Below are 27,276 nucleotides of genomic sequence, written 5' to 3'. Positions count from 1 at the left end.
AAGATTTGGAATATGCATTAGAATCTGAAAGCTACATCTGAAATATGTTGAAAGTACTAAAAACTATATCAAGTTAATATTGGAAAAAGTATAAATTAAGACAATAATTTTTAATTGCGAAATCATCAATTTTTTGAATTTTTTTTTGATATATGTACACAGAAAATGCAGTGCTTTTACTGTGAAAAAAATGTTACCAATTCTTTTAGCGGTTTATATTTATTTAAAAAGTCACTTTTGGAAGTTTTAATAAATTTGACAACTTTCACTCATTGTAGGTAAAAGCAAATTTTTTGTAAACATTAAGAAATAAAAAAATAATACGTTTAAGTTTAGAAGCTTTTTCTTCCAATCCAAGTTTCAATAAACATGGAAGAATTACAGAAACTAGAGCACCTTTCCTTGGTTTCTAAAATATGTACGGAACTCGATAACCACTTAGGATTAAATGACAAAGATTTAGGTAAGCTTAAATTTTCTTTTAAATACAAAGAAAAAAAAATTTTAATTAAAATTTTTTGTATTTTAGCTGAGTTTATAATTGATTTGGCAGAAAAAAATAAATCTTTTGAGTCATTTAAAAAAGTTCTTTTAGAAAATGGAGCTGAATTTCCAGATTCTTTTATTACAAATTTATTACGTATTATACAATTGATGAAACCTTCAGCTAGATCTTCTAACTCACAGGAAGCCAAAGATTCTTTTGAATTATTGGACGAAATAGAGCAAAAAGACAAACTTGCCATGAAATTTCCTGGTTTAGCTATTCCAAACGCAAAACCGAAAGTTGTCATCGATCAAGAAAAAGAAGAACTCGAAGAAAAAATTATAGATGATGCTATGGCGGAGCTTGAAGCATTAGCGCCAAGCCAGACTGCAAAAAAAGAAGAGAATAAAACGGAGCAAAAGCATGGAGATAGAAAACGTTCAAGAACTCGAAGTAAAAGCAGAGAAAAAAGTGACAGAAAACGAAGTATATACAAAGATAAAGAACGAGAACGAAATAGAGACAAAGAACGAAGAAGAAGCCGTTCAAGAGATAAAAAATATAGAAGTAAATCAAGGGAGAGAAGAAGGTCGAGGAGTCGTGATCGTAGAAGAAGTAGGTCCCCAAGACGACGAAGTAGATCTCCAAGACGAAGAAGTAGATCCCGTGATCGCAGAAGAAGCCGGTCAAATGACAGAAGAAATAACAGGGATTGTAAAAGAAGATCTAGTCGTTCCCCAGCGCCATATAAAGTAAAACGACGTAGTCCAACTCCAATGCCAGACGATCCAGAACCAGGAAAGATTTACTCTGGGAAAGTTGCCAATATTGTTCCATTTGGTTGCTTTGTTCATCTTTTCGGCTTGCGAAAAAGATGGGAAGGATTAGTGCACATATCGCAATTGCGATCTGAAGGAAGAGTAAGTGATGTTAATGAGGTTGTTAATCGCGGCAATTCTGTTAAAGTGAAAGTCCTTTCAATTGTTGGACAAAAAGTATCTTTGTCAATGAAAGACGTAGATCAAGAAACTGGGCGGGACTTGAATCCGTTATCACACGCACCTGATTTAAATGAATCCTTAGACAGAAACCCAGATAGACCTATTGGAGGGACATCTATGTTGCATTTGCAGGGTACTGGTGGAGATGCTGAGGAAGATGAAAGTCGAAAACGAGTTACCAGAATATCAAGTCCAGAACGCTGGGAAATTAAACAAATGATTTCATCAGGTGTCATTGATCGAAGTGAGTTGCCAGATTTTGATGAAGAAACCGGTCTTTTACCTAAAGACGAAGATGATGAGGAAGATATAGAAATCGAAATAGTAGAAGAAGAGCCCCCTTTTCTGCAGGGCCACGGCCGTGCTTTACATGATTTATCCCCTGTTCGAATAGTAAAAAATCCTGATGGGTCTTTAGCGCAAGCTGCTATGATGCAGTCCGCTTTATCAAAAGAAAGAAGAGAACAAAAAATGTTACAACGGGAACAAGAAATGGATACGATCCCTACTGGTTTAAATAAAAACTGGATCGACCCACTACCTGAAGGTATGCAAGATTTTTCTTGTGATAATTTTTCACCAGTAAATTATGAATTTACTTTAAATTTATTTGTTACAGAGGAGAGCCGTACCTTAGCGGCTAATGTACGAGGAGTAGGAATGGCTCCGCAAGAGGTTCCAGAATGGAAAAAGCATATCATCGGAGGAAAAAAGTCCTCATTTGGAAAGAAAACTGATATGTCTTTAGTTGAACAAAGGCAGTCTCTACCAATTTATAAATTACGTGACGATTTAATTAAGGTAATGTTAAATTTTTATTTTTTTCACATTTAACAATTTCTGTCCAAATTATAAAATAAATTTTAATTTTTAGGCAGTTTCTGACAATCAAATTCTCATTGTTATTGGTGAAACTGGTTCAGGTAAAACTACTCAAATTACTCAGTACTTGGCAGAATGTGGCTTTACAGCAAGAGGAAAAGTTGGTTGCACACAGCCTCGTCGTGTGGCGGCTATGTCAGTGGCTAAACGGGTGGCAGAAGAATTTGGGTGTCGTTTAGGACAGGAAGTTGGTTATACTATTCGTTTTGAAGACTGCACAAGCCCAGAGACTGTTATCAAATACATGACAGATGGTATGTTACTCCGAGAGTGTCTTGTTGATTTGGATCTTAAATCATATTCGGTGATTATGTTGGATGAAGCTCATGAAAGAACAATTCACACGGACGTTTTATTTGGGTTACTCAAACAAGCTGTACAAAAAAGACCGGAATTAAAATTGATTGTAACGTCTGCCACTCTTGATGCAGTAAAATTTTCGCAATACTTTTTTGAGGCACCAATTTTCACTATCCCTGGTCGAACATTTCCAGTGGAAGTTCTATATACTAAGGAACCAGAAACTGATTATTTAGATGCGTCGTTAATAACAGTCATGCAAATTCATCTAAGAGAACCTCCTGGTGATATCCTATTATTTTTAACTGGACAAGAAGAAATCGACACCGCTTGTGAAATCCTATATGAAAGAATGAAAAGTTTAGGTCCAGATGTTCCAGAGTTAATAATACTACCAGTTTATTCTGCTTTACCATCAGAAATGCAAACAAGAATTTTTGATCCAGCACCTCCTGGAAGTCGCAAGGTCGTCATTGCTACAAACATTGCTGAAACTTCCCTCACTATCGATGGAATATTTTACGTTGTAGATCCTGGATTTGTAAAGCAAAAGGTGTATAATTCTAAAACAGGAATGGATTCCTTGATTGTTACTCCAATTTCACAAGCCGCTGCGAAACAACGAGCGGGCAGAGCAGGACGCACTGGTCCTGGAAAATGTTATCGTCTTTATACTGAACGTGCTTATCGCGATGAAATGTTACCCACACCTGTTCCCGAAATTCAAAGAACTAATTTAGCTACAACCGTTTTACAGCTTAAAACAATGGGAATTAATGATTTATTGCACTTCGATTTTATGGACGCCCCGCCTGTAGAATCACTTGTTATGGCTTTAGAAATTTTACATTCCCTATCTGCTTTAGATGATGAAGGATTATTAACACGCTTAGGTCGCCGGATGGCAGAATTTCCGTTGGAACCAAATCTTTCTAAAATGTTAATAATGTCGGTTGCTTTACAGTGCTCTGACGAGATTTTAACCATCGTATCTATGCTTAGTGTACAAAACGTATTTTATCGACCAAAAGACAAGCAGTCCGTCGCCGATCAAAAAAAAGCAAAGTTCAATCAAATAGAAGGTGATCATTTAACCTTGTTAGCAGTTTACAATAGTTGGAAAAATAATAAATTCTCAAATCCATGGTGTTATGAAAATTTTGTGCAAATTAGAACTTTAAAGCGAGCACAAGATGTTCGTAAGCAGTTATTAGGCATAATGGATCGCCATAAATTGGATGTAGTTTCAGCTGGGAAGAACACAGTTCGTATTCAAAAAGCGATTTGTTCAGGATTCTTTAGAAATGCTGCCAAAAAAGATCCTCAAGAGGGTTATCGAACTTTGGTCGACTCACAAGTTGTATACATACATCCATCAAGTGCATTATTTAATCGTCAACCTGAATGGGTAGTTTATCACGAATTGGTTCAAACAACAAAGGAATATATGCGAGAAGTTACTACGATTGATCCAAAATGGCTGGTTGAATTTGCTCCATCATTTTTTAAATTCTCTGATCCAACTAAATTAAGTAAATTCAAGAAAAATCAGCGTTTAGAACCTTTATACAATAAATATGAAGAACCAAATGCTTGGAGAATATCTCGAGTACGTAGAAGGCGAAATTAAAATAATTGCATATGTTTTTAAGTAAACTAAAAATAAAAAAATATAAGTGAAGAGAAATTTTTATTAAAACTTATAACATTATAAATTAACGTTGAAATTAATTTTTGAATGGATTTTTCTGATCTGAAGTTTTAGAATCACCCCAAGTTGAAATATCAAATTCAAATTTTTTGGCCCTAATTTTTACTTTTTCCTCTCTTGATTTTTGTTGCCAATCATTAACTATTTTTCGCCTAGGCACATGTCTTAAAGCATTATTCCAATCATTTTTTGTTTTAATATCTAACATGATATTTATCATTTGATCTAAAGTTAATGACTTTCCTGATCCGGAAGACCAAGTCAAATACCTGTCTAATGGTAAACGAGCCATTCTTATGCCCAATCGTTTAGCCTTTGCTAATGATAAAGGATCATTATTTACCTAAAAAATATTTATTAATAAATATTATAGGCATTATTATAAAAATATTACTTTGTCTACAATAGCACCAATAACGTAGATATCATCAGGATTAAATGAATGTAATTCAGTTTTGCAATGAGGCGTTAAATAAACAATTCTTTCTTTGGGAAATATTTCAGTGAAGCATTTTTCGTGAACATTTAGTGGAAAAGACGGTTCAAATATAGTCGGTATATGTTTTTGTAAAACTTTCATAAGGTCTTTGTTTAGATTCACATTACAAAAATGAAGATCAAATGGATCATCGTGAATTCTATTGTCAGCAAAAAGTAACATTAATTGTTTTGCCGTATTAGAAGCCTCACGTTTATTCATATTATCATCAAATCCACAATCTAACACAATTTTGCTTCCAAATTTCATAGCATTTATCAACCTAAAAATAAGCTTATAAATTTGAAAATTTAGAACTAGGTACATCAAAATTTACTTGTTGTTTTGCCAATTATTAATTGTTGTATCATATACACGTAACAAAAAAGTTGTATGACCAATTCCATATATTATGTGTTCATTTTGCTGATTCTCTTCAGTTAATCTGGCTCTTCTCTCAGCTATTTCCTCTCTTTTTTGTATTTTTTTTATTTCTCTACTTTCACGTTTTTTTTCTAATTGCCATAAATAAGCATAATACTTGATTCTAGCAGAACGACTCTTTAAATTTAATAAATGATCCCATTGAGCCTCTTTGATTGAAGTTGGATCTGGGACTCTTCTACCTTCCTGACGAGCTACATCTACTTCTAATTGCAATATTTTAAGCATTTTTTCTTTATCTATTGTCACTTTTGAATCTTTTATATCATTTTGCTCTTCATTTGTAATATTCGGTAATGTCGAGTACTCTGTTTTCAAATACCTTATTAATAGTGAATTAGATTTGCTTGGAGTATATCCAACATTCTTAATGCAAAGTATTTTATAATTTAATTTTAATATATTTTTTAACATTTTGTTATTTCTAAAAACGTGCAATTTGTTTACTATTTATGTTGTACCATATTTTATTTTTATGCTGTCTAATTAACATATGATATTCAAGAGTGACCATTGTATTTTAAATAAAAAAGTAAAAGCCACAAAAATAAAAATTATTGAAATATTAAGTGTTACCGCTCTTAAAAACTCACTATGTTTTGAATTGATATGTAATTTTTATACGTCAAAATTTTATTTGATCACATAATTAAAGTTCTATTAAATAAATTTAATGATGTGCGATAACGGAAAATAGGAAGCCCCTATGTTTTCTTCTATAGTAATGAAGTTCAGACTCTCACACGTTTTAACGACTCCAATCGTTTTACAATTTGTACAAATTAATATTGACTCACTCCATAACACAATATATTAAAATGTGTGTACCCAGGTTAAGATCGAGAATCGTTTCCTATCCAATGTAAAACAGATGATTAATTTTATTTCAATAAAAACTTTACTTTCCTTTCCATTGAACTCAAATAAATTTTGTAAAAACAATAATGTTAAAACCTAAAGCTTTAACACAAGTTTTAAGTCAAGCTAATACAGGCGGAGTAGAAAATACATTGTAATAACATTTAATATATATTTGTGCTCCGTAACTATAACTTTTGTTACAGGTTACTTAGTCAAGAAGGCGCACTTTTGGCCTATTCTGGATATGGTAGTCGAGACGCTAGAGTAACCGCAGCCATTGCCAGCAATATCTGGTCTGCATATGAAAGACATGGAACTCATGTATTAAGAGATGATCGTTTAAATTTTGTCCTTTTAGAATGCGAAGAAGGACATGTCGCCATAACACAGGTAAGTGATAAATAATTATATTTTACAGAAACTAATATTTTTCATTTATTTTAGGTAGCAAATATTCTTTTATGTTTATATGCAAAGCAGTCAGTCGGACTTGGAATGTTGCGACAAAAAGCTATAGCATTATCTTCTTATTTAGAAGGTCCTTTGAAACAAATTGCCTCTTCAACATAAGTATTATAAAAATTCAATTTCCAAAATAATTATGTACATATGTTTATGTAGATAATTATTAATATAATTTTTAGATTTAATCTTCGGTCTTGTATTTTACAACAGAATAATCAATATTAATATTAAAATTTGTTATGTTTTTTAAATTAATTTCTTTTGCGAACTTTTTAATATTTGCCAAAAATTCAGTTTTCCCCTCTTGTCTCTCTAAGGTATATTGTTTTGTTTCAAAAATTATTAATGAATTTTTTGTCAAGACATTTTCTAAGTCTTGCTGCAAGAGTGGAAAATATTTGTTAGTTATAAAAACAACATCAAAAAAATTTTGAAATTTGGTTCCGTCCAAACTTAAATTTGTTAGAAAGTCTCCGGATAGAAATATAATTTTTATATTTGGTAGAGTTAATGATGGTTGGTTATATTGTTTCAACTGTATGTTTTCATCTTGCACGCCAGAAAGGGGTTTGTTCAATAATAAAATATTTGCACCCAATTTATGGGCGTGATTTTTATCTAAGATATATAGTGTTTTATGTTGAATTTCATGAAAAAGTCCGTATAAATTAATTTCGGTTATATCAGTTGCTCTATAATCCCGTTTTCCATAGCTTTCTTTAACCATATCAGGTTCAGAACAAATTAAGCCATGGCAACAAAATGGCCCAGTTTCTTGATCTCCAATATAACCGCGATGCAAAAATTTCTGAAAATTTTTATTATTTTAACATACAAAACAAAAAATAATCTGAATTATTTTACCAAACCATTTCTAATAAGACCAGCTACCATAGTTTTATTTGGTTGACATTGTTCGTATTCTGGAAATACGAAGGCGATTCCTGTATCTCGCCAATAACGATATTCTTGAGAGGAAATTTGTTTTGCTCCCGACTCTTTTAAATTCATTGTTAAGTCCCAATCGAAAACCCCCTTACGGCAATCATATCTTGTTCCAAGCAGCTGCCTGTTTTGTTTTTCCCAATAGCGTGAGATATTAAAAACATGGTCTTCTTTGGGAAGCCAAAATAAGAAAGTATTTTCTAAATTATCTCTTTCACGATATTTTAAACTCTCTATATCAAACATAGGCGCCATTTTATTCCTCTCTTCTTCGTCTGATATAATTTTCCGTAGTATTTCCGATTTACTTGCTATGTATGCACACGAAGAGGGTCGCACCAATGAGTTTCCAAAAATGTCCATGTAAGTATGTGTTTTATTTTTTAGAGAAAAAACTTCTAAACTTTCAAATGCTAGAAGAAGTAGCAACATATTTCTTCCAACAATTTCCGCGCATCCATCTAGTAAATAAAAGTTTAATTTTGTAGAATGTTTGTAGGATTTAGCAATGGTGTGCAAAATATTTCGGGGATCTCCTGTGCCAAACAAAAGTATATTAAGTTCTTCAACATCTTTGTTTACTGCTTTTTGATATTCTTCGAAAAAATCCATGGATTCACTAAATCCCCAAAACATTTTAAAGTTTTTTTTAAACACCAAATTTTAAATTTTAACTAGTTATATGAATTACGTAGAGTGGTAAATAGCTAACATAAAATTGTTTATAATGTTGTCATGGAAAATCAAAAAATGGTGATTTTAGTTTACTTTTACAAGCTTTATTATTGGTTATACTTAAATACAAATAGATTTTCGACTTTTTATTGTCTATTCAATTGCATATAATTTTAAGGTTCTATCCATGCTAGTAGAGGCCAAATATTGGGCATGTTTTCCAAATCTAACACCAGTAGCCAACGCTGTGTGGTCATTGAAAATTATTAAATCTTGCCATTGTTTACAAAGATATATTCTGAAATAAGAATAAATGCTCGTATTTCACAAAAATCTTAGGCTAATAAAAACTTGTAAAATAATTTACCTAACATCCGTCCCAGCAATAGCCAAATATGTTCCGCTTTGATCAAAACATAAATCTTTTACTTCGTATCCATCATCTAATTGAATAGTCTTGAAATTTTTTAATTTCCTCAAATCCCATAATTTAACGCAAGCATCATCTGCTGCTGTAGCGAGATAATAACCATTTTCTGAAAACGAAATCGCCGATATCGGACCGGTGTGACCCGGAAAATTCGCGACATTACTTTGTTCTTTTAAATCCCAAATTTTTACTTGAGAATCATCAGTACCAGTACCAAAAATCAAGCCATCAGGATGAAATTGTGCAGTTGTTAAGCCAACTTCGGCTGTGTCTATTACTTTAGTTAAAAGTCTACCGGTGCGAATATCAGAGAACGCCCAATGACGATCTGAAGATGTTGAAAGGACATAGTCCCCTGTAGGATGTAAAGATAAACCCGTAACCGCACTGTCATGACATCGCAAAAGTAACTGAGTTTGGCAAGCGGGTACATTCCAAATGCGAATCGTTGCATCAGGAGAACCAGTTATTACAGTATCTTCATCTGGATGATATATTACTTTAGTTATTTTTTTAGCATGACCTTTCAGTATAGCAACCACTTGTTCTGTATCTTTATTAAATACTGTAGCATTTTTATCGTTTCCGCCTGTTAAAATTTTGCTGTTATCGGAGCTATTTATATCCAAGGCTAAAATGCCTGGAACCGATGCCGAATGCAATCCTGGATGTGATGCTACTGTCAAGAACGATTTTATTTGTTCTTGGGTTGCTAATTCCTCTGGTACAGTACGACCACGTTTTTTTCGCTCTTGCGTTAATACGGTTGCTTTGTCCTGTAATTTTTGTATAACTTCGGCACTCATACCAGCTTGCTCTATTGGCTGCGTTGCAACACCACCCGCTTCTGAAGCAATTGCGGGTTGTGGAATATTTGTCGCACCAGCTGTTGCCGTAGATATACCAGCTTGTGGTTTAAGTGTTGCTAGGGCTTCTCTTGCGGCCGCTACTTCCTTATTTAAGCGAGCAATTACACGACAAGCGGCATCATGTTGGTAAAGAGAATGACTTAGTTCCTGACGAGCGGTTTGTAATTGTTGTCGTTGGGTAAACGCGTGAAGCATCAAAGCATCCCACTCATCTTGCATTGTTTTCAGTGTTGCGGGAATTGAAGTTGCGCTTGGCGGCTTAGGTCTAACAATGGGCGGCGTTTTAATTTCTATCAAATCTTCTGCTTTTAATTCTTTTCCATTAATTGGATCGCACCCATTTTCTAAAAGATATTTTTCTATAATTCGCTTTTCAAAAATTGCTCCTGAAACGGGTGATACTACTGGGACATCTGGAACTTCGTTTGTAACTAAAAAAAATTGTTAAAGTGCCGATAACCTCAAAATTTATAAAATCAAATGTATTTTGTTAAAAATTTTCTTACTTGCGCAAATTAATGCCATTTTAAATTAAGTTAACTTCTTATAGTTTTAATGCGATGCTTTCAAATATTTTTTTTTCCTTTTACCACTAACAAAACATGAAATATCTTTATTTTTTGTATCAACAAACTAAAATCAAACTCCTTCCTATAATCTATAAACTTTTTGATTTTTCTGCCTGGTTTCTTGTCAAAATCAACACAGCCTTGCCAGCTAAATACAAAATTTTCAAAAATTTAGTATTTAGCAATTTAGTGTAAAACAACATAACTTAATTCCAGCAAAGCGAAATGTGGAAAAAATTCATTTTTTGTTTAGCATATACTCTAAAGAATTCAGAAATATTCGATATGAGCTAAAACCAATTAAAAACCTAAATTTAATAAAACTACTTTTCTGTCACATTCTAAGATACTAAGAAAACTACTTTTCTGTCACATTCTTAGTATCTTAGAATGTGACAGAAAAGTAGTTCTTCTTCTATTTGCATAAATTAGTTTTATTTAACGAAAATATAAGGCAAATTTTCCAATTTATCCCTAAAATCATATTTTCATTACCAATTCTCATATAACAGTAGACAAGTGAAATGATTTTATAAAACTTATAAATTTAATAAGTTTCTGATTTCGTGGATTTAACTCATAATAAAAAAACATCAGTTTCTACTACAATTAGCAGATAAATGAAACAAATATTTTTAATTCTTTGAATCATTTTTTTTATAATCAAAATAAGAAATCAATAAATAAGACAAAAATTAGATTGAAAACCGACATTCGAAGACGAAATATTATAGTCAATTAATAGAAATTTCTTGAAATTTCCTTTAGTTATTTACCGTAGATCAATGAACAAACATATGAACTTGCGTAAAAAACTTGTATATTTACATTATTGCTTGTATAATAAATTTTCGAATTTATTTATTTATTATTAATTTCATTAAAGGGAAAATAATTAAATATTTTATGGGTAATATTTAGGTACATAAAATATAAAGAAATTAAATATTCACAATAATTCGGCTTGGAATACCATTGTGAATGGGAAAATGTCTTAAATCAGCTGAGCGAAATCAGTTGGTATGCCATTTGAAAGAAAAAATTGTCAAAATTTTGAGCAGAAACAAAAAAAGAAAAATTAAAATTTAAAATTTTTATGCGTAATAAACGCGTGGAAGTATCTTTTATTTTTTATTTAAAAAAATATTTTCTTTTGAAGTTTGGAAACAAAATATATAGTTACGTATTGAAAGATTTTTATTTTAAAAGTAAACGTGGCCCAAGTTTAAATTGGGGAAATTGTTATGATAAAAACTATTTTTAGTGTAATATATTTTTTAATAAAATTATTATCTAAGCATATTATAAAATTTTTTATAATGGAAACAATAAGTGAAAATGAAAATCAAACAGAACAAGGTAATAATGAAAAAATGGATTGGGATTTTTGTGATGATGCTAGAAGTACATCGTATACATTTAGACCTTATGAAATAGTAAAAATCAATTATTGTGGTGATATAAGAAATTCTGAATATCCAAGCCCTCGCAGTGGTCATAGAGTAGTATGCTCAAATTCTAATTTATATTGCTTGGGTGGCTTTAATTTAACTCATGTTAATAGAGGAAATATATCCCGTTTACTGTTTCGTGAGTTATGGGAATATAATTTTGTAACAAGAAGATGGACAAAAAAGATGGATCACAAGGTGAAAGATATGCCAGAAGAATTAGCAAGTAATGCAGTCACAATTCACGATGACGTATTGATTGTAAGTATAGATAGAAAAAAAAATGTTATTGCGCGATGTAAATATTATGACGTATTTATTTTGTTGAATCTTCATTTACAAGTGTACAGCTGTTTAATTTGATACTATAAATAAAAGTCCGCGGGGAGAGCTAAAAAACCTTGTTTTTGTTTATTTTTCTTTTTGCTTCGTTCTGCTTGTTCTCCTATACATGTATATGTACATATTACGTATTACGTATATATAGTTATTTGCGAGTAAGATTTGTTTACCTGATAAATGGTAGAAGGTTACAACTGGTTTTAATTTAGGTTTTGCTCACATACCTTTGTATCGGATATTAAATGTTTTTTTATAATTTATCGAGTAAACCTAATTTATACAAAAGAGATTTTGAGCTATTTTCTTAATTTCAAGGTCTCACTATTTAAATATTTTTTTTTCTTTTATATTAATTGAGAAATTATTTTAAGTTGTAAATGTTAATAAAATATTTTAAACGGAAAGATAAAAATATAAAGTACATTTACTTAGTTACTAAATGATTCGGTAATTTTTTTATTATTTGCAGGCTTATGGGGGAACAGGTTATCCATTTGGGCAAGCTTGTTCAAACAACACCCACTTCTTCAGCATAAAAAAACCGTTTGTTAAACGATTGAAAGTTAGTGGTGATTTACCAACGCCCATGTATGGACCAGCTATAGTAGTTCATGATAGATGGTTGTACACCATAGGTGGTACAACTGGCTATGATTATTCCTGTGATGTTTATCGTTTAGATTTATATACAAAAACTTGGGAAATGCTCTATATTTGCCAACCAGATAGAAGGGAAGATGATCCGAAAGGACGTTACCGTCATGAAATTGTTTATGATGGGACTCATATTTATGTTTTAGGTGGTGGTACATCAATAACTGCATATAGTCTAAAAGAAATTCCTGCATTCAATTTAAAAACAAACACTTGGGATATGTTTAAAACTAAACCTGATGTTACTCTTAAAGTAAACGGTGGATATCCTGAATCAAGAAAATGTTATTCATGTATTCAGTATAAAACAGAAAAAGGAATTGAAGCAGTCATTGCCGGCGGATATACGGAAAATGATAATGCTTTTTCTGATATATGGAAACTTACGTTTTCAAATATGGAATGGAAATTAATTAGAACTGCTAAGGTTTTATATTTTGAAATATATATTTAATCTTTTAAAATAATATTTTTATTATTTTATTTTAGTTACCAAATCCTCTGTATTTTCATTCGGCATCAACATCTGGAAATGGATGTATGTATTTATTTGGTGGTATAGAATTAGTAAATGATTTAAGCAGAACAAATGACCTATTTAAAATGTGGACAACTATACCGAAATTAAGTGAAATGTGTTGGGATGCGATAACATACTACAATCCAAATTTAGATAGATATACTGAAGGTGATCTCTTATCAATTGGCATACCAAAAAAATTTGTAGAAAGAGTGCCTGTAGCTCAAAAATATAGTCCTAGCTCTAGTTCAGTTAGAAAAAATAATATTTTTAATCTTTATAGCTGTTTTCAAATCGATTAATAAATATAATAATTCGCATAGGAAGAGATCTTTACAAAACAAAATTAAAAATAAGTGTGTATATCGTACGCTTCCTTTTAAATTATATTGATTTTTTTTATTGTTAGTAATCATATGAAAATTTTATCTTATATACATACGTTTATATATCTAATATAAAAAAAAAAAAAATTAACCTTTTAAAATTAAAAAATTACTGCTTATTATTATGTTTCTAAACGCATAATAAACCCGCTTGAATATTCGAATATAAACTTTTTTTCATCAAAATAACAAATATAACGTCCTTAAAATGATTTCAAGGCAATAAGTTTTTGTGGCATTTTGTTAAGAAATAATTTTTTAAGCTACATAATTATGTTTTACTTAGTTTTTTTGCTTATATTTAATTAAACAAAAAGAAGAAAAATAATTTTTAATGAAGAAAATTTTTAGAGGCCATAAGTTAATAAGGTAATAAAAGTATGATGATGGAAATAGTAATTTATTTAAAAAAAGAAATTAAAAAATTTATACTCTACATATAAAGAAAAATAATAATAACCTACAGTTAAAAATATTATCTTAACATTAACTAAAATGAGGAATATCTACACATAATATTTCTCATTACTCAATATCGCAAAAAGTTTAGAATTGACAATTTTTAAATTATAATAGAAAAATGCTATCAAAATCAATAAATTCGTTTGAAAAGTTTATTTTAAAATTACATTTAATCAACATACATATAAAAAATTTTATAAATAAATAATTTTTTAAATAATTTAAAGAATATCTTTTCTTCTTAAAAACAAAAAACAAGTAATTAGTTATGCAACCAAATGATTTTTTTTTTTAAGAAAATAAATAAGTTTCTATTTTACCTATAAATTAATATAAACACGGTCGTGGTAGGAAGGAACGAATTCCAACATAAAATTAAAGAAAAATGGAAAAAATGTACATGGTTCTTTCTATAATAATCAAAATTAAATTATTTTTAAATAATACTGAAAAAATAAACACTAATTATAAAATTGCTTATGCGGAAAACCTTCTATCCAACACAACAAAAATATTTTATTAAAATTTATTTAAAATATTTGGCTATTCATAGAAAAAAAAAACCTACCACCTTAGTGACTGCAATATTTTGGAAAATAAAATATTCTTTTTTTAATTTACAATCTAAATATTGCAATGAATAATAGTGAAATAATAGAGTTTTTCGCAAACGCAATACTGCAAAATCCTTACGTGATGAACATGCAATATATTTGTATTTGCAATTATTTTATAATAATAAAACAGTTTATTTGATTTAATTGCGCTACTCATACTAATTTTGCTATATTGTAAAAAATTAGACATGTTTATGGACAAATATAATGGCTTTTATGAAAAAACCTAATATTTTCGTATATTTTTCCCAAATTATTTCAAAATATTTAAAATATTGAATAGAGGGTTTTTCCCATAATTCAGTGAAAATGGTATTTAATTTTTGCCCAAAACGATTCAATAAAAATTTTATGTACATATGCATTTATATAATTATTAGATTTTTGAATTTTCAATGAAATTCAAAAATAAAGCAAATGAAATATTTATTTATTGGCAATTATTTTCATTTATGTATCTAAATGGATACAATTTTTTAATAATTCATTTCCTATACAAAATTATTGCAATAAAAAAAAATACCCTAAGTTCTTACATACAATTTTATTTTTTCAGGAAAAAATTTTGTTATTTCTTTCTTTTTTACGTTTATTTTATAAATTTGATGAAATAATTACATATATATATATATCATATTTATATACATATATATAAGTATAGACATGTCAACCTCAGTGTTATTTAAAAAGCAAGAAATTCTCTTTTGTAATTATTGTACAAAAATAATTGCACCCGGCCTAAATAAAAATTTGTTTTTAATTGTAATTTTACTTTGAATTATTATTTTTTTTACATCTTATTAACAAAAATGATAAAACAAAATCTAATATAATTTTTGTTTAAATTATGAAATTTAATTTTAATTAATTTATTTGAAAAATTACAAAAGCATTAAAACTTGTTCTTAACTATTAAGTAAGTAATTCAATAATATAAAGAATCTATGCCTGCTTCAACAATTTCTGAAAAGAAAACTCAAAAACACATTTTAATAACAAAAGTCGATATTAATTTATAAGCCATAAAATTATATATTTGATAGAAATAAAGTGATATTATTTTAAAAGATATTTGATTTTGGTTTTTGAACGAGTTAGAGAAACAAAAAGGAACAAAGTCCAAATATTAAATAAATCAAAATTACATTTATAATAGCTAAATAGTAATTTGTAATACAGTCTTAAATAATTATTAACTTTGAAAATATTTAAAATTCAAAATGCTCCTGGGTAAAAAATGCACATATTTTCTTAACACCAAATCACTTTATTTTTTTTTTTATATATTAGCTAACAACATGTGAAATTTATAAATTAACTATGGTGTATCGTAGTAAAAACAAAAAAACAATTTCTCTTTGAAAATCAGTATTTTTATTTTGTTTTTCTATAAAGAAGGGCGTATATAAAATCTATGTCATTTAGTGTTGTCTGTATATGAAAATGAAATAAATTCGGTCCACTGATTGCTATAATTTTTAATGAAGATTTGACTGTTTTATCCGTAAATATTAAAAAAAAAAGAATAAAAATAAATATACAGTCCGATTGTGAATTTTTAGATTTTTGTATTTATTAAATTGTGCTTTAATGAAAAACTTATTTAATGAAAACTTGTTATAAGCAAAATCTTGAAATTAAAGACTTTTTATGGGCGGTTAAATGTTGAAATTTTTCAAAAAGAAAATTTTTGGATCATGAGATATCAGTTTTAGATATTACTTAATAAAGTCGGCTCTGAACATCTGTTTTTTAATCTTGATCCAGTATTTAATGTAATTAAAAAGAAAACCCGAATGAATCAATTTCAAAGTCTACATATTTTGAAGAACCTATAAAATAAAAGAAAAAATGTAAGTAATAACAAAAAAATTTTTTAAAGAATATAATTACTTTTATTTTTGTAACACATATCAATTTTTGTTTTTTTTTTTTTTTTGTTATTTTTAATAAAATTTACACATATTTTTCTTGTTTTTTTGTTTTGTTTAAATTAAAATATTACAATAATTTATATACATAAATATTTTTCATTTATTATTTATTATATTGTTATACATATTTGATATTTAATATTTTGTTTATGAATGGTTCCAATTAAAAACATACAATTTAAATCAAAAAATTGAAAATTAAAATTGAAAATTTTCAAATACATGTAGAATTTTTTTAAGACTCATTTTCAAATAAAAAAAAAAGAACAAAAGATAAAATGAAAAGTATTTAGAATTTTAAATTAAACTAATTAGTTAATTATTCAATTAAAATATTGTAAATAAAATGATATCGTTGTAATTTCTGAACAAAAAATATTTCAAAACAATCTAATCGTTTTTATATAATAATGTCGAAAAAATATGATTTTGTGGTCTGTAATATTAATTTGGAATGGTATTAAATAAAGTCTTTATTTTATATTTATTTTTAGAAATATTGCGAAAAAAAAATATTAGTAATATCATTTTATTACAATATGTTTTTCTGTTAGAGCCAATGTACGACACTTAATAGTGTAAAATCAAAAATTCAAGAGATTAGCATTATCTTTTTTTTATATTTTTTTAAAGAAATTGTATTCAAACAAATTTTTTTTTTGAATGTTTCTTTTTGGGAAATTTTTAAATTTTTAAAGATAATAAAACTTTTTCCTCCTTTGTCCTTTTTCCTTTTTGTAACATTTTCTTTATCTTAAAATTAAATATTTTTTGCTATGCAAATTTAATTGATTCCACCTAATTGAAATGAGAAAACAAAAAAAAAAGAAAAAATAATCAAATTAAAAAACTTATTACAAAAATTTTTTTTTTGTTTTTAACTAAAATGTAATTTATCTAAGCGATTTTAATTTAGTTTTATACAAGTAAAAAAAAAGTGAGGATAAAAATCTAAATTAATATTATCATATTCAATATAATCATATAGATTTATCAATATATTTCAAATATATTCATTGATGTTATTATTCCACAAATTAAAATAATTAGTTTATTTAGTTAATCTCCGAAAATAAAATTATAGGTAAATACATTTTGTATACACACGAATTTCTATTTTTGATGTTGTAAAATCAATCGAAATTTTAATTTATGATTTAAAGATTACAATATAGACAATATTTTTTTTTTTTGTTTTATAATTAATTTTTACATATAAAAACAGTTTTTTTTTTTTTTGTTTTATAATTAAAATAGCTGATTACTTTTTTTTTTTTTTACACAAAAAACGGCGAATTATTTGAATTAAATTTCATTGAATTATTTGTGAAATTATAAAGATTCTTATTATTTATTATAGAATTTGTTAATATAATTGGGTTTCATCTCGGCGTTATTGTACTTGTTGGCATTTTTTCAAGGAAATCTTTTGATAAAACTTCTTCAATTTCATTTAAACAACTTGAAACTTCTTTACTGGTATCAGCAAAATTATGTTGTGTTTGGCAAGTAACACTTAATGTTAAAAAGAAACCATATAAATCTTGTAAACTTGTAATTTGTTGACATGTTAATACTAAATGATTTCCACGCTTGAATTCAGTTTTCTAAAAGAGAAATTATTAAAATATTTAAAGTAAAAATTGTAAAATGAATTTTTTCTTAATAAAAATGTTATGTAAAATCTTACTGGTGAATGTACAGTATATTTCATATCCATTAATCGAGCTATCCTTCTTACATGTGGTACATATATTCCAGCAAATAATTGAGTTTCATCTACATTACCATTTGGTATAGGAATTTTCTTTTCTGGTGCATCGAATTCTGTTCCCACAAATGCCCATCTATACATTTGAAAATGTGGTAAATTTGTGGCTGGTAATATACATCCAAGTTCTAATAATTTTGAAGCTTCCAACTGAACAGCTCTCCAATGAATTAAATGAGTTTGTGAAGTTAAACCATTTCCTGCATTAACCGCCCAAGGTACATCCATTCCAGATAGAAGTCGCATTTGTTGACTATTATAATAAAAAAATAAATATAACAAATTAATATTAAAATATTAAATTCATAATATTGTTTTTATGTAAAAAATATTATTTTAAATTAATAATATGGTATGTGCTAAATGTGATATTATGTTCTTTAGTAACATATTGGTTCGTTTCTTAGAGCAGCTGAGTTAGATGCATATAAATTTTTAACTATATATGTATCTAATTATTTTTTCTAATTAGTTTTTAAACTATGCTACAAACCTTTGATTACTTCTTCAAGCAAGCAGTGAAATTAAAATTAAACTATTATTAGCACTACTTTTATTCACTTATTTAATAAAATTTTTACCTAATCTCATCACTTTCCAATTTTAACTCTTGTTCAATAGTTAAAAAGACTTGAACCATTTCGGCAATAATTATTGGCCATAATGATGTAACATTATCAGGAGACATTCTAAGTAATAAAACTCTAAAACATAAAAATACAGCAGCTTGTATAGCTGGAACTACAGATGGCAGTCGTAAACTGTTAACGAGTTGTTCTAAAATATGTAATTTCATAAGAATGGCTTATATTATAATGGTAATCATTTCAAAAATGAATTATTTACTTACCTTGAATTTCAGGCATATACTTATGATATTGATCTAATTCACTACAGAATATTACAAAAGCTAATCTTTTTAAAAGTAATGCTCTTTGTTCATACTCTTGTTCCTTTGACGAAAAAATATTTAAATTACTTGATTGAGTTAATGACATGCGACTCATTAATTCGCGAAACGTTGTATTATCATATGTCATTAAACTATCCATGATTTGCTTCCAAAATGGTAAACAACTGTGATCCATTTGAAAGAAAGCGTTGTCTAAAAGTAAATCAAACATATCTTTTCGCCATGCTTTTCGCGTATATTGATAACCACTTAGACTAGCAAGTAAACTTGAACAGGCATAAAATGATGGAATATTTCTTGTTGTATGATTTTTTAAATATGGTGTTATATTATACATTAAAGCTATTATAACGTTAACTACTTTGTCCTTTTCTTGTGATCCATATGCAACATCTAATAAATTGGCTAATGTGGCTGCGAGCACTGATTGAGCCTGTACATAATATTGTTGATTTCCAGTAACATCTTTAACATTACCATCGGGGGTAACTGGTGAAATATCTTCTTTCACTGCTAAATTTCTTCGTAACCATGTTGTTTGTTCTAAACCTGCGGCAGCTACATTTGAGAGGGCTTCAATTAGACGTGAAGTAACATCATGTAAATCACGAATATCCTTTTTATCCTGGAATGGCATTTGAGGACATCGTTGCACAAATTCATTTAATAGCATTAATAATACAAATTGTGCGGGCGGAGACAAATTTATACCATCTCTTAATAATGCAAGTAGAGATGTCCAAGAATCACCAAGTTGTGGTGCAGGTGCGGATTTCAAATAAAAATAAAATAATTCAAGTGCACTAACTTCTAATGTTAATCCGACGGGTGGTCGATGAATAGGGGGTGGCGATTTTACTACTTGATGTAAGGTGGATACAAATGAATCCATAGGCATTACTCTAATACTGGAAACTAATTTAACGAGGCTCAATTGATCTTGACTGGCTTGTGGAGTGGAATTTTTTAGGTATTGTTCGCTTATCGATATTTTTCTACCCTGATTCCGTTTCTCATTATCATACTTATAAATTTCACCTCTCTCTTGCCATGTAACAGCAACTGCTGCTAAGAAATTTGTTCCGTGATGTAAAGAGACAGGACTAAGAAATTCCATCAATTGTTGTTTAACCTAAATAAGGATAGAGAAATAAAAAAGTGGTTTGACCAAGTTGGTTGTTCAGTTTTATTACCTGACGTATTTGACCTAGTTCGCTATCCCAAATCGCTGCAACAGTAGCTACAATTTTCGATAAATGACTTAAAACAGCGTTCCTAGCGGAAAGATGTTGTATATTTCTCGTATGTTGACTATCGCTACTATTTTGTGATGACAAAAAACTGTGAACAATGTTGTTTAGCAATTGTCCAGTATTAGAACTTTGAACTGCAGAACTTGTTTGTGGATAAGCTTGGTTAAACAAGTGTGATAACGTTGTTTGTTGCGTATTGTCTAATAGACAATAATGACATAATATTGTTATTGCTTCCAACTGCGAGACGATATAATCAGGTGGAAAATTACATTGTTGTTTAATATTTAATTTCGAAATTCTATCTAAATTATTACAGAGTTGATGAACCACACTTATTACAATATTTGTTAAAGAACCGAAACTAAAACAGTTTAACGACGATGTAACTAAATCATTCCAATTTCTATGTAAATGTCTCAATTGTTCCGATTGTAAAGCGCTCAACACTGCTGACAGAAACATGGGTTGTTGACTAATTAATGAATTTGGTAAGTATTTTACATTTACAGCTGTATTAGATGTCATTTTAGTTGGTGAGTTTGAGCCACCATTATTTAAATTACTTCCTGAATTTGTGGTGTTATTATTGGTTCCATTGGCAGCATTATCGAGTTTTTCCTCATTTTTTAATGTATATACTTCATATTCTAATTTTATCACAGCCATAAGTAAACGCAAAAGCTGAATTTGAAAAGATTCTGCGTGCAAATTTTCATCACGAGGGTAATTATATAACAGAATTTGTTCAGATAAACTTATTTGAGATTGAATTTTATTATTGGTATTGCAAGCATTTCTTAATTGTTGATTTCCGAATAACAACACAGAGGAATTTACGCAATGTAGTAAAATTTTTTGTAATTTACATTTTGCCATTAAATCGGCTATATAACACGCCAAACCTAAAAATATCGTTAAAAAATCAGAAAAAATGAAACTTTATTATATTTAAACATTTCAAAAATACCTTTTCCCATTCCTTTTACTATATCTACCAATTCCTGACAGATCATAGTTAAAAGTTCAATACTTTCTAATTGTACTTTACAATTTCCTTTAATGTCCTCTAAATTTGGTGGATCATTTGCTTCAATTGCATCCTTATGAAAATAGCTGCGAGCATAATATAAACAAATTGTAAAAAGAACTTCTAAATACATGCAGCCCCGATATAAATGACTGAATTCTGAGTTGGCTATGCTGCCATTAAACCCTTTTCCAAGTATACATTTTCTGTGGCGAATTAATAACTGTTTTAATGTTCCACTCGAAATTGATGTTGTAATTGACAAACAAAGGAAAGTTCTAGGATCTGTCGAAATTATATTTCGTAAAGTTTGAAAAGCGTAATATGTTTGTTGAGTATCGTATACATCGTGATATAGCAAAATATGTGTGTGGAAAGGATGCAATTTATCATAGTGTTTCTTGCGTTCTTCTGAAATCTTTCTCCTCAACACTTTCTTGCTACTAGTTTGTAAGGATTCCAAGGCTGCACTCTTTCGCAGAATTTCTACATTTTGTTTTCCTTTTTCCATAGTTTTTTCGGTTAATTCCCAGTTTGTTTTCTTAAATTCAAAATAAATAAGCTTAAGTAATATTTAGAAAAAAAAAATGTTATTTACACTTACTGAAGCATCCTTTATTTTAGCTGTTTCCAAACTAAGACTTTTGCGTTTATCTTCAATATTAATACTCTTTTCACTTTGCTCGAACGTATCAGGCTCGTTTTCACTGGCAGAATTAAAGGAATCAGAAGGTCGACCTGTATCAGTATCAGGCCCATTACTAGTACTTCCAACACTGAAATTGCTATCAGTTGATGTTTTCGATATGCAACTAGCACGTTTTTTATTATCAATAAATCTATTTGGTTCGTTTTGTTTTTTATTTGTGCTATCTATTGAATTGGATTTACTAGGTTTGTTTCTAACAGACTCAAATTCAGTTTTGATGGAATCATCACAATTGTCAACCACTTCATCAATCAAATTATTTACAAAACTTTCAACATTGTCGGTAGTCTCAGCTGATGAACTAAAATATTCTTCAGCAGTATGAGCAGTATCATCAATTTGTTGTCCATCGGTGACTTGAGTAAAATTCGCTTCGAACTTTTCCATAACTCCGCTATTGTTTGTTTCAGTAGCCGTAATACCAACTTGTTTTAAGTGATAAGTTTTTCGATTTTTCGTACGATCAAGTTTTGATAATGTTTGACTGATTTCACCAGAAAATTTTTTTATCTTTTCACTTGAAGATGTTATTTCTTTCTCGACGCTTGTTTCACGCGACTCGTCGATTGTTGATTCATTTGATGATTCATCTGATTCTTCTGTTGATGAATTAAAATAATCCTTCTGAATTATTAACGCTTCTGTTGCTTCATTGTTACCGCTATTATTATTCAAATTATCGACTTTTTCTAACGAATCAGGAACTGATTCCATTTTATTCGGAGCACTACTGCTCAATGAATTTACATCAGTTTCTAAACTAAAATCTGGAGAATTATCCAAAGGATTTATAATTAGACCAATGCTACTTTCACTCTCAGTTAAAATAACTTTATCGCTTACAAAGTTTGATGTTTTGTTTTTATTACCCAAAGTAACACCAAAAAATTTCTTTTGTAATGATCTGATCGGACTTCGTTTTTTACTTAAATTGGAATCCATATGATATTTAACATTACCATATTCCGAACTAATTGCATAAACATCGCGATCGACTATTACATCTGGATCATCTTCTACATCCCGACTGAGATTGGTATCAGATTGACTTTCATCATATTCTTTTTTCAAAAGATGTACATGAACAATACTTATACGTTTTGTTTTTGGTGATAATAAAATTCTATTTAAAGGTTTAATCAAACGTTGTAAATCCCCTCTCAATAAAGCTTCTTGAAGCCATTTCGTTACGAATGTTCTAATAGATACATGAACAGGCAGTGCTAATGTATCAAATTGTCGCAAGAGAGTTTTTTCGAAAGTCTTCGATGGCTTCTTTTCACGACCCAAATGCCACAACAACTCAAATTTCTTAAAACTTTGAGATTCGCTTTCTTTTAATTGCTCAGAACAGTCAACGTGGGATGAAGGTGACACACACATTGTTTTCAAATCTGCCAACCTATCTAGCTGGTAATTTGATAATATTGTCATATTCCTGCCTGAATTTGATATTTGTTTGATTAATTCCATATCTAATGTTGTTTTACTTTGTGAATTCATTGACATTCTGCAAGCAATGACCTGTTCAACAAGTCCAGAATCCAGACAACTGTGTAATTGATACAGTAAAGAACTAATTTGTGCCGGATCGATTCCATTTTCATTTAAATAATTCCATAGAATTGATGTAATCAATTGAAATATTCGTGTTTTATGTTCAATGTAACTCACATGACCGAATTTTAAAAGTGGAAGCATTACAACAAATGTAACTCCAGGTGATGTGGTGTGTTCGATTTGGGAACGTAATAAGCTGATATAAAATATTTTTAAGTTTAGACGATTCTAGGTTGGATATAAAAACAAATTTACCTTATTAAGTCAAAAAGTGTTGTGATGGCAGCCAGCTGCAATTCTTTATCATTTTGTGTATAACATGCCACTAAAGTTAATACTTTCAACCAACTTGGTAATTCAATTTCTTAAAAATATGTAAATATATAATATAACATACATTCTATTATCTTGTAATATTTGTAAGTATTTACTTACCATTTTTATCTAAAACCAAATTTTTTTTACAATTGGGGAAAGTTGACATTTCCACTAAAAGATTTGAAGCTAATTTTATAGTATTTCTCAGCGATTCACTTAGTCTTAATAACATCATTTTCTTAATACATTTTTCTGTTGTATCATCAAATATTTTAAATTTGGTCTCAATTTTATCTAGTTGTTCTGTACTTGAAACACAATCTTTAAATTCAGTATCACTCATATCACTTATATTTGAAGATTCAGCAACTGCTCCTGCTAATGAACGATTTAATAAATTATGTAATTGAGCTGATCTGCAAACAACATTTATTCTTAAGGTCTCAAACAGTTGATCAATTTCGATTGTTCTTTGAATGCTTCCATTTTCAAAAATCGTTTCATTTTCAAAAATATTTTCAATATTATCATTATTAGGTGGAGACTCACCACTTTCAACTTTTACTGTTATGGGGCAAGAAGTGGCATTAAAAAATAGTGGTGACTTAATTGGTGTATTAATGTGTAAAATCTGTCTTGACAAGTAAATTTCGTAAAATATTTCGTATTGTCTAATACACTTTTCTAAAATTGAATATTCTTGTGACGTTGGTTGTTGCCATTGTTGAGTTTGCTGAGCAGTGTTTGTTTTCGAATCTTCTTGATTTCCCTTATCGACATTATCATTTGTATCCGTTTTGGGTGGAGCTGATTCCGATCTTTCTTGCTCAGTTTTCTCTTCTGGTATATTTTGTGTTATATCAACTTTAAGATCTTGCGGTCGCTGTTTTTTTGGACTGCCAGATTTCATGAATTTTGGTGATGCTTTTTTTTGTTTAAGTTTTTTAATACTGAGTGGTGTATCAAGTTCTGATGAAGATGAAGGTAAAACGAATTGACCAGTATCAGGACAAATCTAAAATCAAAAAAAATATATGAAAAATTCAAGAAACGATTTGCATGATTTGTAATAAAGTTTGCAAACATGAGTTTTTGGAATTTAACAAAGTTGCTACAATTAGTACTTACCTCTTTATCTAACTCTAACAGTTTTGAATACGATTTCGCCTTTTTCGATTTTTTTGGACTGTTGTTTTTTCGATCTAAAAAATGATTTGAATTTGATCTACGAATAGGTTCATCATCATCATCATCGTGCGAGAATTGATTCAATTTTGAATCTGATTTACTCTTTTCAAGCGCATTAGCACTTTGAACATTTTCACTCACATTATTCGTATTATTTGAATTAATATTTCTAGTTGGATCATCCGTTTCAGAATTCTTATTATTTGGACTCTTTTTGACAGGACTTCTAAAAAAAAACAGAATCAAGGATTATTATATTTCTTTAATACAAATAAAACTAAATTTTTTTTTCTTACGTAATCATCGGTTGAACTCTAGAAACAATTTTCATGCATAATTTTAATGCTGTTGTAACTTCTTCATGTGTTAAATTTTCGGAATGTATTGTCAATAATTGAGCTATTGAAAGAAATACTTTCGGTAAATAAATTCTAGTAGTTTCATTATACATTTCCAGTGAAATTGTTTCTAATAAAAACTCTGTTAAGTAACATATTTCAATCATAGATGGTTCACCCGATCCAACAACTGATTTAAATTTTGTATTTTGTTCTTGCATAATATTACGTAAATTCTTTGATAAATTTGAATCATCTTTGCTCTAAAATTAAAAGATATTAAATTTTAAAATAAAATTTTTAAAAATTAAATAAATTTAATAAAATTTAGTAATTATAGTGTTTATTATAACGTACTCGTTTACACGATTTTTCAAATTGCACTGTCATAAAATTCCAAATATAGGCTGGATCAAATGTTGCAAATAATAAATTTGCTGATTTACCAACTTCATAATTTCCATTACATAATGACATCGTTCTTATTACATCACATAAAACATAATCCAATACTGGAGGACCAATTTCTGCTTTATCCAATAATGAAACCATTATTTTATATGGTTTCAAATCGACTGGTGTATATTCAAGACTATATTTAAATGTACAAACTAATGATTTAATTAATATTTGTTTGGAATGTTTTTCAAAATATGATTCTTCAGTTTCAGCATCTACACCAGTTCCACTATGATTCTCTTCACCATCAACATAATATGAATTATTTTTAGCAACTTCAGTACCTAATAACCAAGCATATAATCTTCTATTTAATGACATATCCCTTCTCAATATAGTATATAAACCATTTGTTACTAATTTAATTAAATCATTTTCAGCTAAATATATTGTATGCATCGGAAATCCTAATAATAAAAATTCTAATGTATTTCTCTGTACTAGTATAACAGCATCATTTAAACATGCACATAAACCAGCCATCATAACATCATGATTATGTCCCATTATATAAATTTGTTCTTGCATACCAGTACGTTTATTAAAATGTTCAACTAAATATGATATCGCAGGTAATCTGATCGATGCATTTGTTGCAACACATTCCCATACAACTGTATAAAAATATATTGGATTTACTGCTGTACATACTTTCATTAATAATGAATTTGTTCTTTCAAAATGATCTAATCCACTTTCATAACCTGGTAATACGCCACTTAAAAAACCACTAAGCGCTGGTCTTAATTTTTCACCTAATGGTACAAAATATTTTTCATAGATTTCTAATAATGTTGGACGTACATTCATAGCAGCATATCCGAGTAATGGAAAAAGACCCGCACTAAAAAAAACAACAAAATTTGAATTTAATTAATATTATTATTTCAATAGATAGTAATTAATAATAATGTAAGAAATACTTACCTATATATGAAAAGTTCTGTTGCTAACCTTTCTGAACCTGTTTTACTAAATATAACATCATATGTTTCAAGTGCCTTCAAATGAACACCAGATGGTAATGCTGGATGCATACATTGTGCTAATCTTTTTGATATTTTTATTCGCCGTGGAATTATTTGATATTGTGTATAACTGGAAATTGCCTGCATAAATAATAAATAAGAATTGAAATAAAAATATTAATAATCATTTCCATTTAAATATGAAATTTCAACAATTTAAACAGAATATTACAATTTTTAAAGTAAATATAATTTTATTAAAGTTGTAAATATAATTTAATTACAA

The 27,276-nt window shown here is 28.8% G+C and overlaps 7 protein-coding genes across 9 annotated transcripts in view; 3 read left to right on the top strand and 4 right to left on the bottom strand.

Moving 5' to 3' along the window:
- Window positions 1-274: 274 nt before the first annotated feature.
- Window positions 275-4,397, top strand: LOC129616076 (ATP-dependent RNA helicase DHX8). Its single transcript, XM_055531545.1, has 3 exons — window positions 275-463; window positions 530-2,289; window positions 2,363-4,397. The coding sequence occupies exons 1-3, from the start codon at window positions 370-372 to the stop codon at window positions 4,298-4,300; spliced, it is 3,792 nt and encodes a 1,263-aa protein (XP_055387520.1). The 5' UTR covers window positions 275-369; the 3' UTR covers window positions 4,301-4,397.
- On the bottom strand, window positions 4,344-5,784 carry LOC129616077 (mitochondrial ribonuclease P protein 1 homolog). Its single transcript, XM_055531546.1, has 3 exons — window positions 5,197-5,784; window positions 4,776-5,142; window positions 4,344-4,724 (listed from the first exon to the last, which is right to left on the bottom strand). The coding sequence occupies exons 1-3, from the start codon at window positions 5,715-5,717 to the stop codon at window positions 4,398-4,400; spliced, it is 1,215 nt and encodes a 404-aa protein (XP_055387521.1). The 5' UTR covers window positions 5,718-5,784; the 3' UTR covers window positions 4,344-4,397.
- A 384-nt stretch (window positions 5,785-6,168) lies between these two features.
- On the top strand, window positions 6,169-6,884 carry LOC129616120 (ragulator complex protein LAMTOR2 homolog). Its single transcript, XM_055531592.1, has 3 exons — window positions 6,169-6,315; window positions 6,368-6,554; window positions 6,609-6,884. The coding sequence occupies exons 1-3, from the start codon at window positions 6,248-6,250 to the stop codon at window positions 6,732-6,734; spliced, it is 381 nt and encodes a 126-aa protein (XP_055387567.1). The 5' UTR covers window positions 6,169-6,247; the 3' UTR covers window positions 6,735-6,884.
- LOC129616119 (dynein axonemal assembly factor 3 homolog) lies at window positions 6,811-8,210 on the bottom strand. The gene is made up of 2 exons (XM_055531590.1): window positions 7,494-8,210; window positions 6,811-7,437 (listed from the first exon to the last, which is right to left on the bottom strand). The coding sequence occupies exons 1-2, from the start codon at window positions 8,208-8,210 to the stop codon at window positions 6,811-6,813; spliced, it is 1,344 nt and encodes a 447-aa protein (XP_055387565.1).
- Window positions 8,211-8,331: 121 nt separating this feature from the next.
- On the bottom strand, window positions 8,332-10,208 carry LOC129616106 (pre-mRNA-processing factor 19). Its single transcript, XM_055531577.1, has 3 exons — window positions 10,055-10,208; window positions 8,617-9,979; window positions 8,332-8,547 (listed from the first exon to the last, which is right to left on the bottom strand). The coding sequence occupies exons 1-3, from the start codon at window positions 10,071-10,073 to the stop codon at window positions 8,403-8,405; spliced, it is 1,527 nt and encodes a 508-aa protein (XP_055387552.1). The 5' UTR covers window positions 10,074-10,208; the 3' UTR covers window positions 8,332-8,402.
- A 980-nt stretch (window positions 10,209-11,188) lies between these two features.
- Window positions 11,189-14,048, top strand: LOC129616081 (kelch domain-containing protein 10 homolog). Its single transcript, XM_055531552.1, has 3 exons — window positions 11,189-11,829; window positions 12,380-12,991; window positions 13,054-14,048. Exons 1-3 carry the CDS (start codon window positions 11,362-11,364, stop codon window positions 13,384-13,386), a joined length of 1,413 nt encoding a protein of 470 aa, XP_055387527.1. The 5' UTR covers window positions 11,189-11,361; the 3' UTR covers window positions 13,387-14,048.
- A 3,529-nt stretch (window positions 14,049-17,577) lies between these two features.
- LOC129616054 (protein dopey-1 homolog) overlaps window positions 17,578-27,276 on the bottom strand; it is a 33,008-nt gene continuing 23,309 nt past the window's right edge. The window contains exons 2-14 of one of the 3 annotated variants that reach the window (XM_055531505.1): window positions 26,950-27,131; window positions 25,921-26,866; window positions 25,522-25,826; window positions 25,166-25,451; window positions 24,155-25,052; window positions 23,975-24,083; window positions 22,055-23,915; window positions 21,391-21,991; window positions 20,361-21,325; window positions 19,105-20,299; window positions 18,836-19,031; window positions 18,174-18,507; window positions 17,578-18,090 (exon numbers count right to left, since the gene is read on the bottom strand). In XM_055531505.1, coding sequence (XP_055387480.1) covers window positions 17,866-18,090; window positions 18,174-18,507; window positions 18,836-19,031; window positions 19,105-20,299; window positions 20,361-21,325; window positions 21,391-21,991; window positions 22,055-23,915; window positions 23,975-24,083; window positions 24,155-25,052; window positions 25,166-25,451; window positions 25,522-25,826; window positions 25,921-26,866; window positions 26,950-27,131 — 8,103 coding nt within the window. In that variant the 3' untranslated portion in view covers window positions 17,578-17,865. Of the gene's footprint in view, window positions 18,091-18,173; window positions 18,508-18,560; window positions 18,760-18,835; window positions 19,032-19,104; window positions 20,300-20,360; window positions 21,326-21,390; window positions 21,992-22,054; window positions 23,916-23,974; window positions 24,084-24,154; window positions 25,053-25,165; window positions 25,452-25,521; window positions 25,827-25,920; window positions 26,867-26,949; window positions 27,132-27,276 lie in introns of those variants that run through there. The other 2 variants (XM_055531506.1, XM_055531507.1) reach the window with 2 other exon arrangements.

This window comes from Condylostylus longicornis, unplaced genomic scaffold, assembly GCF_029603195.1.
Source record: "Condylostylus longicornis isolate FDR11 unplaced genomic scaffold, ASM2960319v2 ptg000162l, whole genome shotgun sequence".
NCBI classification, from domain to species: Eukaryota; Metazoa; Arthropoda; class Insecta; order Diptera; family Dolichopodidae; genus Condylostylus; species Condylostylus longicornis.
The sequence above is the reverse complement of the archived record's forward strand: the minus strand, read 5'-3'. Positions and strand labels throughout refer to the sequence as shown.